The sequence below is a fragment of the Sceloporus occidentalis genome, unplaced genomic scaffold (assembly GCF_023333645.1).
Source record: "Sceloporus occidentalis isolate IW3139 unplaced genomic scaffold, rSceOcc1.0.p SCAF_35, whole genome shotgun sequence".
In the NCBI taxonomy this organism is placed as follows: Eukaryota; Metazoa; Chordata; class Lepidosauria; order Squamata; family Phrynosomatidae; genus Sceloporus; species Sceloporus occidentalis.
This window is the reverse complement of record NW_028317015.1, coordinates 10,266,308-10,282,814: the sequence shown is the minus strand read 5'-3', so window position 1 is coordinate 10,282,814 and position 16,507 is coordinate 10,266,308. Positions and strand designations below refer to the sequence as shown.

At 37.8% G+C, this 16,507-nt stretch overlaps 1 protein-coding gene across 1 annotated transcript; it reads right to left on the bottom strand.

Annotated features, from left to right (window-relative positions):
- Window positions 1–505: 505 nt before the first annotated feature.
- Window positions 506–13,889, bottom strand: LOC149298087 (trypsin-3-like). The gene is made up of 4 exons (XM_089487976.1): window positions 13,711–13,889; window positions 13,100–13,359; window positions 1,169–1,305; window positions 506–655 (listed from the first exon to the last, which is right to left on the bottom strand). Exons 1-4 carry the CDS (start codon window positions 13,887–13,889, stop codon window positions 506–508), a joined length of 726 nt encoding a protein of 241 aa, XP_089344102.1.
- Between the last annotated feature and the right edge of the window lie 2,618 nt (window positions 13,890–16,507).

Below are 16,507 nucleotides of genomic sequence, written 5' to 3'. Positions count from 1 at the left end.
AGCTGATTGGACAGACGAGGATCAGCTCACTCCTGTTTGAAATTTTGGCGCTTGCGCGGCGAAAATGAAGACGATAATGAAGAAGAATCTTCGATTCTTCGTGGTTGTGAGTCTTCGTCTTCGCCTACGTTTTGCCGGCACTGTATTCTGTTCTACGTTCCTTCGGAACGAACAAAAAAACGGACTCTTCGTGCTCGTTTTGGTGGTAGTTTGCCTTGCGATCATGGCTGGACTGTCGGGAGTCATGGGTCGAGAGCCGGTTAGGTGTAAATGAGCACAAGTCTCTACCCTATCCCTGTGGTTATATATTTTTTTTAGAAAGAAACGGTATTGTCGCACTAGTACTGAAAGTGTATCTTCAAAAAAGCTAGAACTCCTCATGTATGTTTTATTTATAAAAGATAATTTCTTATGTTGCGAATAGCAATCACAAAATATTAGTGTCTGGACACAGATATATAGTAATTGCATCAATGATGCACAACATTTATTCTTTTGATGTTCTTCAGTAATTGTCAATGACATGCTTCACCCAATCTACATAGCTGCAAACTTTTGTGTATACTCCTGGATAACCTTTCTGGGCACAGCCCTTTCCCCACGATACTACGCCATAGAGCTTTCCATCACACACCAATGGCCCTCCAGAATCCCCCTGAGGAGAAAAGACTTACATATAAAATGATGTTTCATACAAGGTTATTTAATTCAATGCAGTAATTATTCTCATCTACAGACACCAGACAAGCCAGAAGGCTTGTTTTTTCCCTCAGAAATCTCATGGTGCTGCCACAACCACATCTGCATTCCATGTGCTTACCCAGAATTCCTTTGTGTTTGTGGCAGCACCATGAGATTTCTGAGGGAAAAAACAAGCCTTCTGGTGTCTGTAGATGAGTGTTTAATAATGCTTCTACTACCCCCTTGATTTTAAGTGGAAGGGTTTTCCATCACCTTTACCCACCATAACTTTTGTTATTGGTAATTATTTTAAAATGCAATGTTGCTAAAAATAATTAAAAACACATAACAGATTGGTGCCCATCACCGTTTGTATTCTTCTTAGGATCTGGTGTGAGAGTAGTAGAATTTACTTATGTCTAATATATGTGTGTGTGTGTTTATATCTGGATAGTTTATAGTTGGAAGCATTTTCCGGTCTACTTGCCTGACATGAGTCTTTTCCACCTTCCTGAAAACCAGCACAAAACATTTCACTGGTGATCTGATAAGGATATGAACTTTTACAGCTGGCCTCAGACAGAATGGGAAGATCTAGACACTGCAGGGCGTCGGCATACTGCACTGTAAGAAAAAAAACTACTTACACAGAATATATAATATACTTACACAAAGTAACAGCCCATGGTTTTAATAATGGTTAGCATTTGATTGGAGAGCATCATGAAGTAAAGACCTTAGTCTAAGTCTCATCTTAGATTCGAGATAGCTTTTTGCCTATCCCATGCACTTTTAAATTCCCTCACTCTATTGGTCTCTAACACTTCTGCTGGAAGACTGTTCCATTTATCTACCAACCACTCACTAAACAGGCCTTTACATTGCATTTAAGCCTTTGGTCCTCTAATTTCAAATTATGAAATCTCTAAGATTTCTTTTCCATTGAAACTTACTTCCCTCTTGTACTTTGTTAAATGTATTTATGTATTAAATGCTTCTATAACATCTCCTCCCCTGTGTTTCCTCCAAGTGCTGTAAATTGATATCCCTTAGTCTTCCAGGATATTTTTGCCTCCTGCAGACCAGGAGATATATATCTTTTAGGGACATAATAAACACTAATATTTGTTGCAGTGATTGATACATTTTGTTCATTCAGATTTCATTAAGACAAATTTATTTCAAATGCCCCCTCCCCCAGACATAAATAATAGTTCACTAGCATAATGCTCAACTGTGTGGATTTAACCTCTTCAAGGCTGGAATGGAAAACTCTGTGTGTGTGTGCAAAACATCCACACATGTGTACAGTTATTTAACCTCCAACCATCATATGCAGTTTATTGTATATGATAGGTTTCTTGTCCCTTTAAGTTTTCACAGCATCCCCTTCAAATGCATCTCATTGTCTCATATAATTACCACCGGTCAACTGGTTTAGTGCTCCGGGAAGAGGTCTGTTCAGACCCCCATGCCCATGTATGAAAAATGCCACTGGTTGTAAGGATTTTCAGACCATGGAGGAGAAGGGCAGTTTATCTAGTGGGTCTATCAGAGACCTTAAACTGTCTATTTAATTGCATTTGTGTGAGTACCGGTATTTGAGATTCCCCATAAGTTATACATTTGGCTTGCTGCAGACAGGGCTTCTTATAAGGGGGATTTCTTAAGGGTGGTGCAACTCTAACACTTTATAAAATGGCCAATCTATTAGGCCCATGAAAGACCTATATCCAACATACACTTACTTAACACTCAGATCACTTAATTTTTTTTTTTGTAAACGTAGACCCAGATTCTGCCACTATAACAACTTATAAGATCCCTGAAGTACTCCCCCTTTTTGTTCAATTAGAATTTAAGAATGTAGCAAGATATTTTGTATAATATCCAAGAGATACATATGTCAGTGTTATCTATGTTGAGAAATTCTTGTCTTATATGTTTATTTTTTTTATATGTTTATTTGTGAATGTTTTATATGTTTATTTGTGAATGATTATGTTGGAGATGTTGGAGCTGGAGTGTTAGGATATGGAGGTGAGGTAGTCTTTCGTAAAGAAGAGTGGGATTCAGCCCGTGGGGTTAATCAGAATAAAACCAGAGATAAACTCTCACATACAGATGGGTGTTAAATGTATATCGGTTAACACCCAAGGGCTGAATTCCCCCACAAAACGGAATAGAGTATATGCCTGTTTGCGAAAGGAGAGGATAGATGTGGCATTCCTCTAAGAAACTCATTGATGTACTAAAGATAAATTGAGATGGGGAGGCAAATTATACCCCTACATTTACCATGCATTGCTGAAAGAAAACAAAAAGAGGAGTTGCAATTATTTTCTCTAGTAATATTCATATACAGACAAAACATATAGATCAAGATATAGAAGGTCGCTACTTAATATGGGTCGGTAAAATAAATGAGGTTAATCACACTCTGGTAAATATTTATTTCCCAAATACGTCACTCCTGTCTCATCTTCAAAATATTTTGGACAGAGTAGAAAAAGTAAAGACAGGGATACTCATCATGGCCGGAGACTTTAACTGTATTATAGATGATCAGCTGGACAAAGAAGTTGGTAAAAATAAGTTAATCAACAAAAATAAAAAAAAAGAGCCAAAACATTTCGAAACATAACACTAAAAGCGAACCATTACGATTTATGGAGAATAAAAAATACAACCTTAAGAGATTATACACATTTCTCGAAGGTTCATAATACGTTCTCTAGGATTGATTATATTTTTGGTGATGAAAAATCATTTAATACACTAATAAGTATATCGATAAGAGAGAATTATTGGTCAGATCACAGTATTATCCTTTTTGAGTTAAAAGATAAATGGGGTCCCCTCCCATGTACGACATGATGTTTGGATGATAATATTTTGTATTCAGAGGAGAATAGACATTACATTTCAGAGAGGACAAAAATGTTTTTTAAAGGAAATAAAATCGATCATACTAGATGGTGTGCCTATAAGGCTTTTGTGAGAGGTCTTTTGATTAAAATAAAAAAACAAATGAGAACAACTAACAATAAACCACTGAATGAGCTATATTTGACCTATTATAAGTCAGCGAAAAAAGCTAAATCAGAACCTACAGAAGAACACAAAAAGGAACTGCAGCTCCTCAGAGAAAAAATAAATCAAAAAGAACTAGAGAAGACTAAATACTATATGGATAAATTGAGATTAAAATATTACTATAAATGTAATAGACCAGATAAATTAATGAGTAATCTATTAAAAAAGAAAAGGGCCAAGGAAAGGATAACTAAGATCGTGACAGAGGATAATATTTATATGACCCCAGAGGATGTTTCAGAGAATTTTAGGGCCTTTTATGAAAAACTGTACAGTATCCCAAAGAGAGCAAGCGACATAGAGGAATATCTAAATTCGGCAGATTTGCCAATTATATCAGAGGAACATAAACTACATAAACATAAACCTCTAGAGAAAACAAAATTAAGCTATGTAATAGATAAATTGGAGAAACCAAAATTACCCGGTCCAGATGGTTTTACCAACCTATTTTATAAGACCTTCAAAGCCGACATAATAAACCAACTAATGGGTATGTATGAAGAAATAGCAACTACAGGACTATGCCCAAAAGAATTATTGCAAGCAAATATTCTTCCAATATTGAAAAAAGATAAGAATCCTGAGGACTTAAAAAGTTACTGCCCCTTTGCTTTAATTAATGTTGATACTAAACTATTCTCTGCAATACTGGCGAAAAGATTAAAAACAACTCTATATACTTTGAAACACCCTAACCAGGTGGGCTTTGTGCCTGGCAGAGACTCCACAAATAATATTAGACGACTAATGAATATTCTGGACTATGCTGAAAAAACAGGTTACCCCCTCCTGACCCTTTCACTAGATGCCGAGAAAGCCTTTGGCAGGGTCAGTTGGGAGTACCTTAGAGCCTCCTTGAGAACATTTGGGCTGACTGGTTGGATATATAAAGCTATAACAGCCCTTTACTCAAATCCTAGTGCACAAGTTCTAGGACCGGGGCTGTGTTCTAACTGGTTTGACCTTCGAAATGGTACTCGCCAAGGATGCCCACTCTCACCCATTTTGTATATCCTCTCTTTAGAGCCATTCACTAACAAAGTGAGAAATAATCATTGTATTAAAGGTCTCAAGATTAATAAAGAAGATTATAAGATACTGCTATATGCAGATGATGTGATTGTATCTCTATCCAATCCTATTAACTCTATGGCCTATTTTCTCCAAGAAGTGGATCATTTTAGTATAGTTTCCAACTATAAGTTAAACTTAGATAAAACTATTTTCCAGGCTAAAAACATAAACGATTCAATAATGAAGAGTTTATATGAGAGTTTTTCTATAACCAGTAAAACTAATGAATTTGAATACCTAGGGATCTGTATACCTATTACGTTGGTACAGGTGAGGAAACCAGGATGCAGGAGAGCACGGTCACTAGGCAAGCAAAGGTCGGCACCGGGTATCAGGCAGAGAGGTCAACAAGGTCACAAGGCAAGCAGAGGTCGGCACCGGGTATCAGGCAGAGAAGGGTCAGGCAATCCGGGTCAGGAGCAGAGAGGTCAACAAGGTCACAAGGCAAGCAGAGGTTGGCACCGGGTATCAGGCAGAGAAGGGTCAGACAATGTGGGTCAGGAGCAGAGAGGTCAACAAGGTCACAAAGCAAGCAGAGGTCAGCACCGGGTATCAGGCAGAGAAGGGTCAGGCAATCCGGGTCAGGAGCAGAGAGGTCAACAAGGTCACAAGGCAAGCAGAGGTCGGCACCGGGTATCAGGCAGAGAAGAGTCAGGCAATCTGGGTCAGGAGCAGAGAGGTCAACAAGGTCACAAAGCAAGCAGAGGTCGGCACCGGGTATCAGGCAGAGAGGGTTTTGGCAACAGGTTAGCATACAGCTTAGTTGTAAGAACAACTGAGCACTGTCCATCAGTGACGCCGTCCAATGGACGTTTCGTCTCCTCCATTGGAGACTAGAATCTGAAGGGGGGCGTGGTGTATGATGCCGTGGGTATCTATCACTGCGCGGCGGTTCTTTCATGTGAACCGCCGCGTATGAAGACACACTGTTGCGGCATCGGTCCTGGAGGGGTAAGTACCGAGTACCCAGTACTCGGGAGAAGCACTCCTCACCGGAGCGGGACGCCATGAGCACCCGGGCGACGTGTCCCGGACGGGACCGTGACGCCGCGGGTACTCGGGCGACACGCTCCGTATGAGATCCCGTCGCAACGGGTACTCGGGTGACGCGCTCCGAACGGGAGCGCGACGCTGCGAGCACCCTTGCGATGCACACCGGCCAGGATCGTGACAATACCGGAAAAAAATCGAAGAAATAGTCGAGAAACATTCTCGAACCAAACTTTAAAAGGTTGGAAAAAAGTAGATCTTTGTTGGTGGGGTAGAGTGAATGCCTTAAGATCCTATTTACTACCAAAATGGACCTACTTATTTCGGATGCTTCCATTAAAATTCCCGCAGAGTTGGCAATGATTCACACTAATTTCTCTAACTTCGTGTGGAAAGGTAAGATCCCGAGGGTAAAGGCTACATTACTGGGTACTCGTACTAGAGAGGGGGGAATGGGCTTCCCTATGATAAAACAATGTTATGAAGCTAGTATATTATTTCATATAAGCAGAACATATCAGGAACATCTTAAAGAAGAAATATGGTATCAAATAGAACAAAATGCTACAGAAATAAATAATCTAAACAAATTAATTTGGTCTGTGAAAGATAGAACAATCCTGCTGCAAATTAAAGGTAAAAACTTTATTTTAGACAATATTATTTCAGAATGGGTGAGTATTAAAAAGAGATTAGGAATCAAAGATAAATTGATAGAATCACCAAACATACAAATACTGGAAGACACTATAGAAGATATCTCTTTATATCTCTGGAAGACAGCTGGGGTGCAAAAGATTGCTGATATTAGTTCTCAGGGACAAATAATTCCGTATCACACCCTAACTGAAAAATACTATCCAACGAAACCATCTATTTTTACCTACTTGAGATTAAAAAATGTAATAAATAAACATGTCTTACCCATACAGGGGGCAGAACTCCAAAAATTAGAGCTATTATTTAATCTTAACCATTTGACAAAACTATACTCTAAATGTGTAGAAGTTATGAGATGTAAAGAAGGAGATAGAGTAATCAGAACATATTTATCTAGATGGGAGAAAGATCTAAACTGTGTATTCCCAACTAATGAATGGTTAAACGTGTTTAGAAAACTGTCCCCTAGGATACATGATCTATCCTTGCTGGAGACTCAGTTCAAGGTTATGTATAGATGGTATATGGTCCCAACCAGAGTAGCGGATATGTACCAAACATGCTCTAGAAGTTGCTGGAGATGTGGTCAGATGGAGGGATCATACCTACATGTTTGGTGGTTTTGTTTAAAGGTATTAAAACTTTGGGAAAATACTTTTAGATGTTGCTTATATTGTAGTACCAAACTCTCCGGCTTCGCTTCTGCTACATATAGGTTGGCCAGTTATGTCACAAATGCAGCTAAACTTAACTTTACATATATGTTTAGCAGTAAAAAGAACAATTGCAAAATAATGGAAACAAGACAAATATTTTATTTGGTCTCAAGTAGAGAGCCTATTGAAATATCAACTTACAATGGAAAAAGAAGTTTCTCAGCTACACTCAAGTTTTAACCCCTTAATGACAAAGCCCGTACATGTACGGGCTCAAAATGCATTGTTTTCAATGGCTTTAGGGACTGCCCATTGTCCTTAAGGGGTTAAAAAATCACTTACTTGGGATCTATGCCTTCAAAAAATATCTAACTTGAACACGGGCAAAGGATCAGTATAGAATAGACTCACATCTTAAGTAATGACGCTAAGTTTATCAACATTAGCTTTCCTCATGTTCCTATCTCCTAATTGGGATTGTTGTTTTGGGATGTTCTTTTTTTTTTTTTTGTTGTTGTTAGTTTCGGTCAGTGAATCGAATTATAGAAATATATTCTAAGTGATAATACTAGATGATTCTATACTGTCCGACTGTTTGTTTACTTTTCTATATCAAATAACATATGGAATAAGTGATAATACCTTTTTTATTGGACAGATAATTATTCAAAACAGAATTTTGGAATGGCAAGCTTTCGGAAGCTCTTCTCCCTTTCTCAAGTCTAAAACATTTCTGAGCAAAACGACACATAGAATTCAATGTTGTGTGGCAGGGGAGGGGAGGGTAACTACCCAGATCTGATAAGGGAGGGTGAGATGTTGTAAAAGTATGTGTCCCTCCAGAGGGTCATAAATGTTCTGAGTAGGGAATTTTGAGGGGGGGGGGGTTAGCACTGCTGAAGATAAATTGACACCAAAAAAAAAAATTAAGATGCTAGTTCTCACATATAGGGAATAGCAGTGATGAATATAGGGGTGGGAATGTACATGTCTACACATTTGTCATATATACAGGTAAATATAGATGAACATGGTGCACTTAAAAAAAACAGTACATATAGCAGGTGGGGGGGTTATGTAAAACCTGTGTAGTGGGACAGGAAACCCAAATCGGCATTGAGTCCTCTATTCTTGCTGTTAAATAGTTGAATCATTCTGACTTCAAAAGTTTGTCTTTCTTTGGTATTACTGAAGTCCCCTTTCAGTACTTTGATTTTTAGGTCCTTGATTGAAGAGAAGACAGGAACGGGCGAATATTCGCGGAATACGAAGATTTTTTTTCCCCCGAAGACGAACACGAAGAGCCCCCTGGTGCCCAAGTCTAGTAAATATCTATTTCCCAAATACAGAACCCCTTTCACACCTTCAAAAGATCTTGGACAGTGTAGACAGAGTGAGAACAGGGGCACTTATCCTAGCTAGCGATTATAATTGTTTTTTAGATGACAAAATGGATAAAGAAGTAGGTAAACATAAGTCTATTGCAAACATTTTTTTAAAAAGAGCTAAATCCTTTAGTAAAATGATACAAAGAGCAAATCTCTATGATCTATGGAGACTAAAACATCTCACAACAAAAGACTACTTACATCTTTCGAAAGTACACAACACTTTTTCTAGAATTGACATAATCTTTGGTCATGATAAAGCATTAAACCAACTGGAACAAATAACTATGAGAGAGAATGTCTGGTCAGATCATAGTTATATTCTGTTTGATTTAAAAGACAGGTGGGATCCCTTTTTATATAAGACATTGCGTTTAGATGACTCTATTCTTTACTCTGAGGAGAATAGAAATTATATTTCGGAGATGTCTAAGAATTTTTTCTTAGAAAATAAGATAGGCCAAACAACCCATGCTATTAGATGGTGCGTCTAGAAGGTGGTCATAAGAGGATACTTCATCAAAATTTAAAAAAAAAGTTGAGATTGAAGTATGATCAACCACTAAATGAACTATATATTTCTTACTAGAAATTAGCCTCTAAAGCTAAACTTGATCCGACCTTGGAATATAAAAACCTATTACAATCCTTTAGAGAAAAAATCTATCAAAAAGAACTAGAAAAAACTAGACACTCTATGGATAAACTCAGAGTAAGATATTACCATAAAAGCAATAGACCAGACAAAATAATGACCAACCAGCTTAAAAAGAAAAGAGCTAACAACAAAATATCTAAAATTGTCTTAGATGGCAGCAGTCGACTAACTCCGGAAGATGTGGCAGAGAGCTGTAGATCATACTATGAAAAACTAGGTATAGTATCCCAACAAAAACTAATATTACCATAATAGAGGAGTATTTGGAATTGGCAAGTTTGCCAGTAATATCAAACGATCAAAAAGAAATATTATATAGACCAATTGAGAAAAAAGAATTAAGCTATATAATAGACAAACTTCAAAAATATAAAACTCCAGGTCCGGATGGATTCACCAACTTTTTCTATAAAACCCTAAAAATAGATATAATGGACCAACTGTTGGCCATGTATGAGGAAATTTAGAAAGTGGGCATATGCCCAAAAGAGATTCTGCAGGCAAATATACTTCCAATTCTAAAGAAAAATAATAACCCAGAAGATCTAAAAAGCTATCCACCCATTTCTCTAATCAACGTCGATATTAAATTGTTCTCTGCGATACTGGCAGAAAGGTTAAAACCTATGCTGAATACCTTAATTCATCAAGATCAGGTGGGTTTTGTACCAGGCAGAGACTCTACCAATAATATTAGACATCTGATAGACGAATTAGACTATGCAGAAAAGCGGGCTACCCCCTCCTGACCCTTTAATCTCCAAAACGGCACCAGACAAGGCTGCCCCTTGTCTCCTATCTTATATATTCTTACATTGGAATCCTTTGCTAATAGAGTAAGGAAAAAAGCAGGACATAACGGGTATTAGGATCAATAATGAGGAATTTAAAATTTCAATATATGCAGACGATGTGGTCATCTCGTTATGCAATCCAATAACTTCAATAAAATATTTCATACTGAAGTAGAAAAATATAGTTTAGTTTCAAATTATAAACTCAATCTAAATAAGACTATAGCCCAAGCAAAAAACATTAACTGTCAAGTTATGAAGACTCTATTTGATTGTTATGCTTAAATATAAATGCTAAGGAAATTGAACATCTTGGAATCATTATCCACATAAGAACTGAAAACATCATTCAAAAAAACTTTCTCCACCTATTAAGATCAACAAATGAATCCATCAGAGAATTGCGCAGAGTAGAACTTTCGTGGTGGGGTCGAATAAGTGCTCTTAAGTCCTATTTAACGCCAAAATGGAATTATTTATTTAGAATGCTTCCATTAAAATTTCCACAGAGTTGGCTTGACATTATAAATACTAGCTTTATTAATTTTGTTTAGAAAGGGAAGAAACCTAGAATCACCAGTAAGTTGATGAGTGCTCGATTTAGAGACGGAGGAATGGGCTTCCCTCAAATAAAACAATTATACGACGCTAGCATCATATACCATATTGCTAAAAGTTGTCGGGTTCTATCTAAACGGGAGATAATAGAACAGAATTCATGTGAAACTAGCAGCTTAAATAAACTTATTTGGCCCTTAAAAGATAAAGATATATTAACACAAATTAAGGGTAAAAATAAAGCATTGGAGAATATCTTACCCGAATGGTTTCATTTCAAAAAGAAATTGGGCATTAAAGATAAATTAATTGATTCCTTAAATTTTAATATACTAGAAGAAATTATTGAGGATATCTCCCTCAGGCCCTGGACAAAAGCTGGAATTAACTTATTGGCCTTCCAAAGGCTATTAAGTAAATTTAAGCCAATAAATTTAACTATTTTTAACTACTTGCGGGTTAAAAATGCTATAAATAAACATGTTGTAGGTACCCAAAATATACTCCAGAGATTAGCTCAGCGTTTTAGTCATAATTATCAAACAAAATTATTTTCTAAATGTTCAGAATTAATGAGGGTATTAGAAGGAAATAAACCTATCATTACAGCAATAGTACGATGGGAGAAAGAATTAAACACTACAATCCCAATAATCGATTGGTTAAATGTGATTAGGAAATTATCTCCTAGAATACACGATCTTTCTCTTCTTGAGACCCAATTTAAAGTTATGTATAAATGGTACTTAGTACCAACTCGTATAGCACATATGTCTTCGTCCAACTCTAATATATGCTGGCGCAGCAACCAATCAATAGGAACATATTTACACATATGGTGGTCTTGTCCCATAGTTAATAGATTTTGGAAAGAGATTCTTTATTTTTTAGAAAGAATAGATATTGTTATCCCAGACTCCCCATCCTCTCTATTACTCCATTTGGGCTGGCCCGCTCTTAATCAGGTTCAGATGAACCTAACTATCCATACATGTCTAGCAGCTAAAAGACTCATAGCTAAAGAATGGAAACAAGATAAAAGTTTCATCCTGACGCAGTTTGAGTCCCAATTAAAATTCCAAGTCACTATGGAAAAGGAGGTCTCACGGATACTATATTCATCCTTTAAAAGAACTCAAGTCTGGGAATCATGTCTCCAAAAAATAAATAATGTGAATTCTGGCTGCAGCTCTACACATTTATAAACTTACCTCCTATTTCAGCTTCATTCCCATTATCTATCTATTTTTTTTCTTTTTTCTTCAATTAAATTAAATTAAATTCCTACTGCACCCCTGTGGGACACCATTTCACCCAAAATGACCATTCAGTCATGGACCTAAAAATCAAAGTACTGAAAGGGGACTTCAGTAATACCAAAGAAAGACAAACTTTTGAAGTCAGAATGATTCAACTATTTAACAGCAAGAATAGAGGACTCAATGCCGATTTGGGTTTCCTGTCCCACTACACAGGTTTTACATACCCCCCCCACCTGCTATATGTACTGGTTTTTTTAAGTGCACCATGTTCATCTATATTTACCTGTATATATGACAAATGTGTAGACATGTACATTCCCACCCCTATATTCATCACCGCATTCCTATTCCCTATATGTGAGCACTAGTTTTAGACTTGAGAAAGGGAGAAGAGCTTCCGAAAGCTTGTCATTCCAAAATTCTGTTAGTCCAATAAAAAAGGTATTATCACGAGATACTTATTCCATCTGTTATTTGATATTGACACCACTGGACTAATACGGCTACAACCTCTACTTTACTTTTCTAAGTAGATGTTATTTGTAACTTTCTCTTATCTTCTTAATATAAAAGAAATAAAAAATATAGTAAAAAAAAAACTTAGTATAGTAAGGATGTCAAAATAAGTATTGCTTATAGGTATAGTATAATAGGTCAGCTACCACAAAGTCATACATACAAATCACCAGTGGGTCGACTAAAATACAATGGCATCTCCAGGTTTCATATTTAGGGGGGGAACATAGGGGGACAGGGACCCAAGTAGGGGGGGGCAATTATAAAACGCTACACTCTGCTGCCAATATATATTAACATTAGCCCCTGCTCCCAATATATATTAATAGTAGCCCCTGCTCCCAATATATATCAGTAGCCCCTGCTGCCAATATATTTTATATTGAAAAAATTGGACCCCAGAAAAGCATTTCCTTGGGCCCTGCTCCACGCTCCCGAGCATGCAATCACTCCCTTTCCGTTACCACACCAAAAGAAAAATTGCCACACTGACCGTAAATTAGGGGAAGACTGTGAGAGTCAGTGCAGTCTTCCCTCTTTCTGAACCTACCATGACATTGAGAGGTCCTCTCCCACCTAATCATCCCCAGAGTCCCTTTGTCTCCTCATTCACTAAACCATACCTCTGGTGATGCTGCTCCAGTAGGGGCAAGTGCTCCCTTTAGCCCCCCTCCCTTTCCAGACACCCATGTCTACTTGTAGAACTGTTCATGCCACTAACTTTGAGTCTGTAAAAGCAATAGGAAAGCCAGTTGCCACTTACCTCCAGATGTTTGGAGATTGCCCCACCCAGATACTAAACACAGACTTCCCTCCGCCGGGCAGCTACTTGCAACTTTAATGGGCTGTACGTATTGGTTAAATTGTGCAGGCTCCACCAGTTTGACCATCATAAAATCATGCTCCATATAGTATTCGTTGTAATAGAAGTATTGGTATGCTTTTTCCACTTGGATATGTTGCTCTGTCCCTTCTTCTTTGGAAATATCATGTTCTCCCAGATGAGCTATCAGGTATTTGGGCCTGTATTGTAGATAAAAACATGTAATCCGCATAACAGGTTTTTGTGAGCTGGGTTAGGGGATAGAGTAAGAGGTAGCGCTGGGGCACTGTTAGATAGTGATAATGTTAGGTAGGGTTAAATGTTAGGATTAGATTAAAGTTAGTGTATAGGATTAGCATTAGGGATGATCAGATTAGGTCACAGACTATTGATTAGACCGACCAATAATCAGTGATCTAAAGGGTCATTAATCAGAGATCACATTGCAATCTAGTAGGTTATACATTAAAAACTAAATTGTAATCACAATCAGATCACTTGTTGAGTCCACTGGATGGACTATTAAATTTTCCGCAATGTAATGTACTTACTGCTTGTAACAATGAGCAGCTGAGATGATCCACCGTGAATTGATCAGAGACCCACCACACCAACGTTGACCATTGTACGTGAAATACACCTGCCAAGGCTGAGAATTGCGAGTGCACTCATAGCCTCCAATAATCTTATCATCATCAAGAGGAGCAGTGGCTGCAATAAAGTATGCCATAGGTTTCACTTACAGATATTGATTTATTATATTACCCACACATATAACACTACACACACACACACACACACACACACACTGACTCTAACCCTACTCCCTCCCTCTCTTACATCATGGAGTCTCCACTGCAGCTAGCACCCCCAATGCCAGCTGCTACAATGCCGTCTTTCTACTACCGAAGGATTATGTGATGCATATTATTTGACCCTACTGGGCTCCATGGGCACCTGGGTGCTGTGCACCCGCCTCACCATGCCCCTTCAGAAGATCAGAGGCTGAGCATACTCCAATTGATGGTGGCCTTGCAAGTGCTTCAGACGTCCTGCAAACGACCTGGAGTTTGTTGATCTCTAATCTTGAGGAAGGTTTTGAAGTTATTTGAAGTAGAGCTACCTTTGGGTAAAGACTTCATCATTGGCCTCCTGTATAACTGTAATTGCTGCTGACCAGAACCATCATAGTTTAAGGTAAGCCCACCCATATATGTATGAAATCCTCCAGAGAATATTGGCCCCCCAGAATCCTGTTTATTTCATTCATTTTCATTTAATTCTCCATCATTTTTGATTAGGGTTACCACCTGTCCAGTATTTTACCAGCACAGTCTGTAAACAACGATTTGAAGCTGGTGCTCGCATAAGTGAAATGCCACCAATGCAAAACCCAGTATTTTTTTGCGCAGTGGGGACTCTAGGGAGAGTAATCTGTCCTTCTCACATATTGCTGTACTTAGCATTTTTGGCAGCATTCTCAGATAATGTGGTTAAGGCTCAAAGTGAGTACACCCAGGCTCCAATAAATGTAACAAATGCTGCTTGTTATATATTGGCAAATAGAGCCTCCTCAGAAACAGACAAAGACCGGGTACAAGAGGTTACATACAGAAAAGGCAAAACAAGCTATAGTTTACCATGGAAAGGGGATTTCTATGCTGAATATTCCTACTTCATATAACTCTAAAACTAATCTTCAATATTCCTTCCATTAAGTAGAATGTAAACATCTGAGTAGCATAATTAAAATGCAAATGACAATTTACGATTTCAGTAACTGTAACAAAAAACAAATTGTAAATTGCCATTTGTATATGAACTATACTCCTCTATAGACAAGCAAGGGTTAAATTATAATTTAATTACTCTCTGATTTTATAGATATTAAATTGGGGTGGCACAGTTGGTTATTGACCTATCAATGTTCCAATCAAGCACACATACTTGCCCTTGTCTAAAACCTGATCACATTGCTTTGCTCCTTATCCTGTGTATATTACACAGTGACCAGAGAATGTGTTTAGTGAAAGCACAACCGATATTTGCATTTAAAGTTGAAAAGTTTTTACCCCAGTTAACATGTTGGCTGTGCATACGTCCTAGAGGCTGCCCCCTGTTGTGCTGTAAACATTCATTAACCGCTGTAGTGTCAGACAGCAGCAACCAGTTCTCTTGCGCCACAGGGGTTATTTTTTTTTAATTGACATAGTGGGCATGATACCTCAGCCCTTTTACCTCCCAAGCATCTCCCCAACTGCCCCTTTTGTGTCCTCATTCCCTGAATTTGCCCCCTCACCCCCTTCAGCTACATTCACCTCCTTATCTGACATCTTAATAGTCAAAACATTTATGTTGCTTTTCTTGCTTTCGGTAAGAGACATCACATAACTGGGCGCTTGTACGCAATGTCACCTAACCGGGTGCTGGTATGGCATGTCACATGACCAGGCACCTGTATTCTATAGAAATAGGCTTAGGGGCAAATGTCTGCGTTTGGATCGGAAATCGGCTAAAAGATAGAATGCAGAGAGTTGTTGTTTATTAACAGAAATGTACAAAGAACAAGAGGTCCCCCTCTGAGACTGGAAGAGCGGAGATTTCATACACGACAAAGGAAGGGATTCTTTACAGTAAGGACAATAAAGGTATGAAATTCACTGCCAAGGGAGGTGATGTTATCAAATACATTAGATGCCTTGAAAAGGGGTCTGGATATTTTTTTAGAAAGGCATGACATACAGGGCTATAAATAGAATTAACCCCTTAAGGACCAGGCTGTGTTTTACCTTTTGTACCATTGGGACCGAGGCTGTTTTAACACTTTTGCGGTGTTCGTGTTTAGATGTAATTTTCTCTTCACTCATTTAGTGAACCCACACAAATTATATGTTGTTTTTTTCAGGACAAGAAGGGCTTTCTTCAGATACCATTGTTTTAACCCCTTCGTGACAAAGGCTGATTTTACTTTTTGTACCCTTCGTGACAATGGCCGTTTTAACATTTCTGCGCTGCTCGTGTTTAGTTGTAATTTTCTTCTTTCCCGTTTACTGAACCCACACACATTAGATATTGTTTTTTTCAGGACAAGAAGGGCTTTCTTTAGATGACATTGTTTTGATTGTATCATATTATTTACTACTAAAAAAAGTATAAAATATGGTGAAAAATTTAGAAAAAAATGACTGTTTCTAACTTTTAGTTGAAAAATCTTTTACTCATCTATAAAAGGTAATGAAAAAACCTGCTAAATGGATTCTACTATTTGTCCTGAGTTTAGAAATATCCAATGTTTTTATGTTTTTTTGCTTTTTTCTACCCATTATGGGGCAATAAGTACAGGTAGCG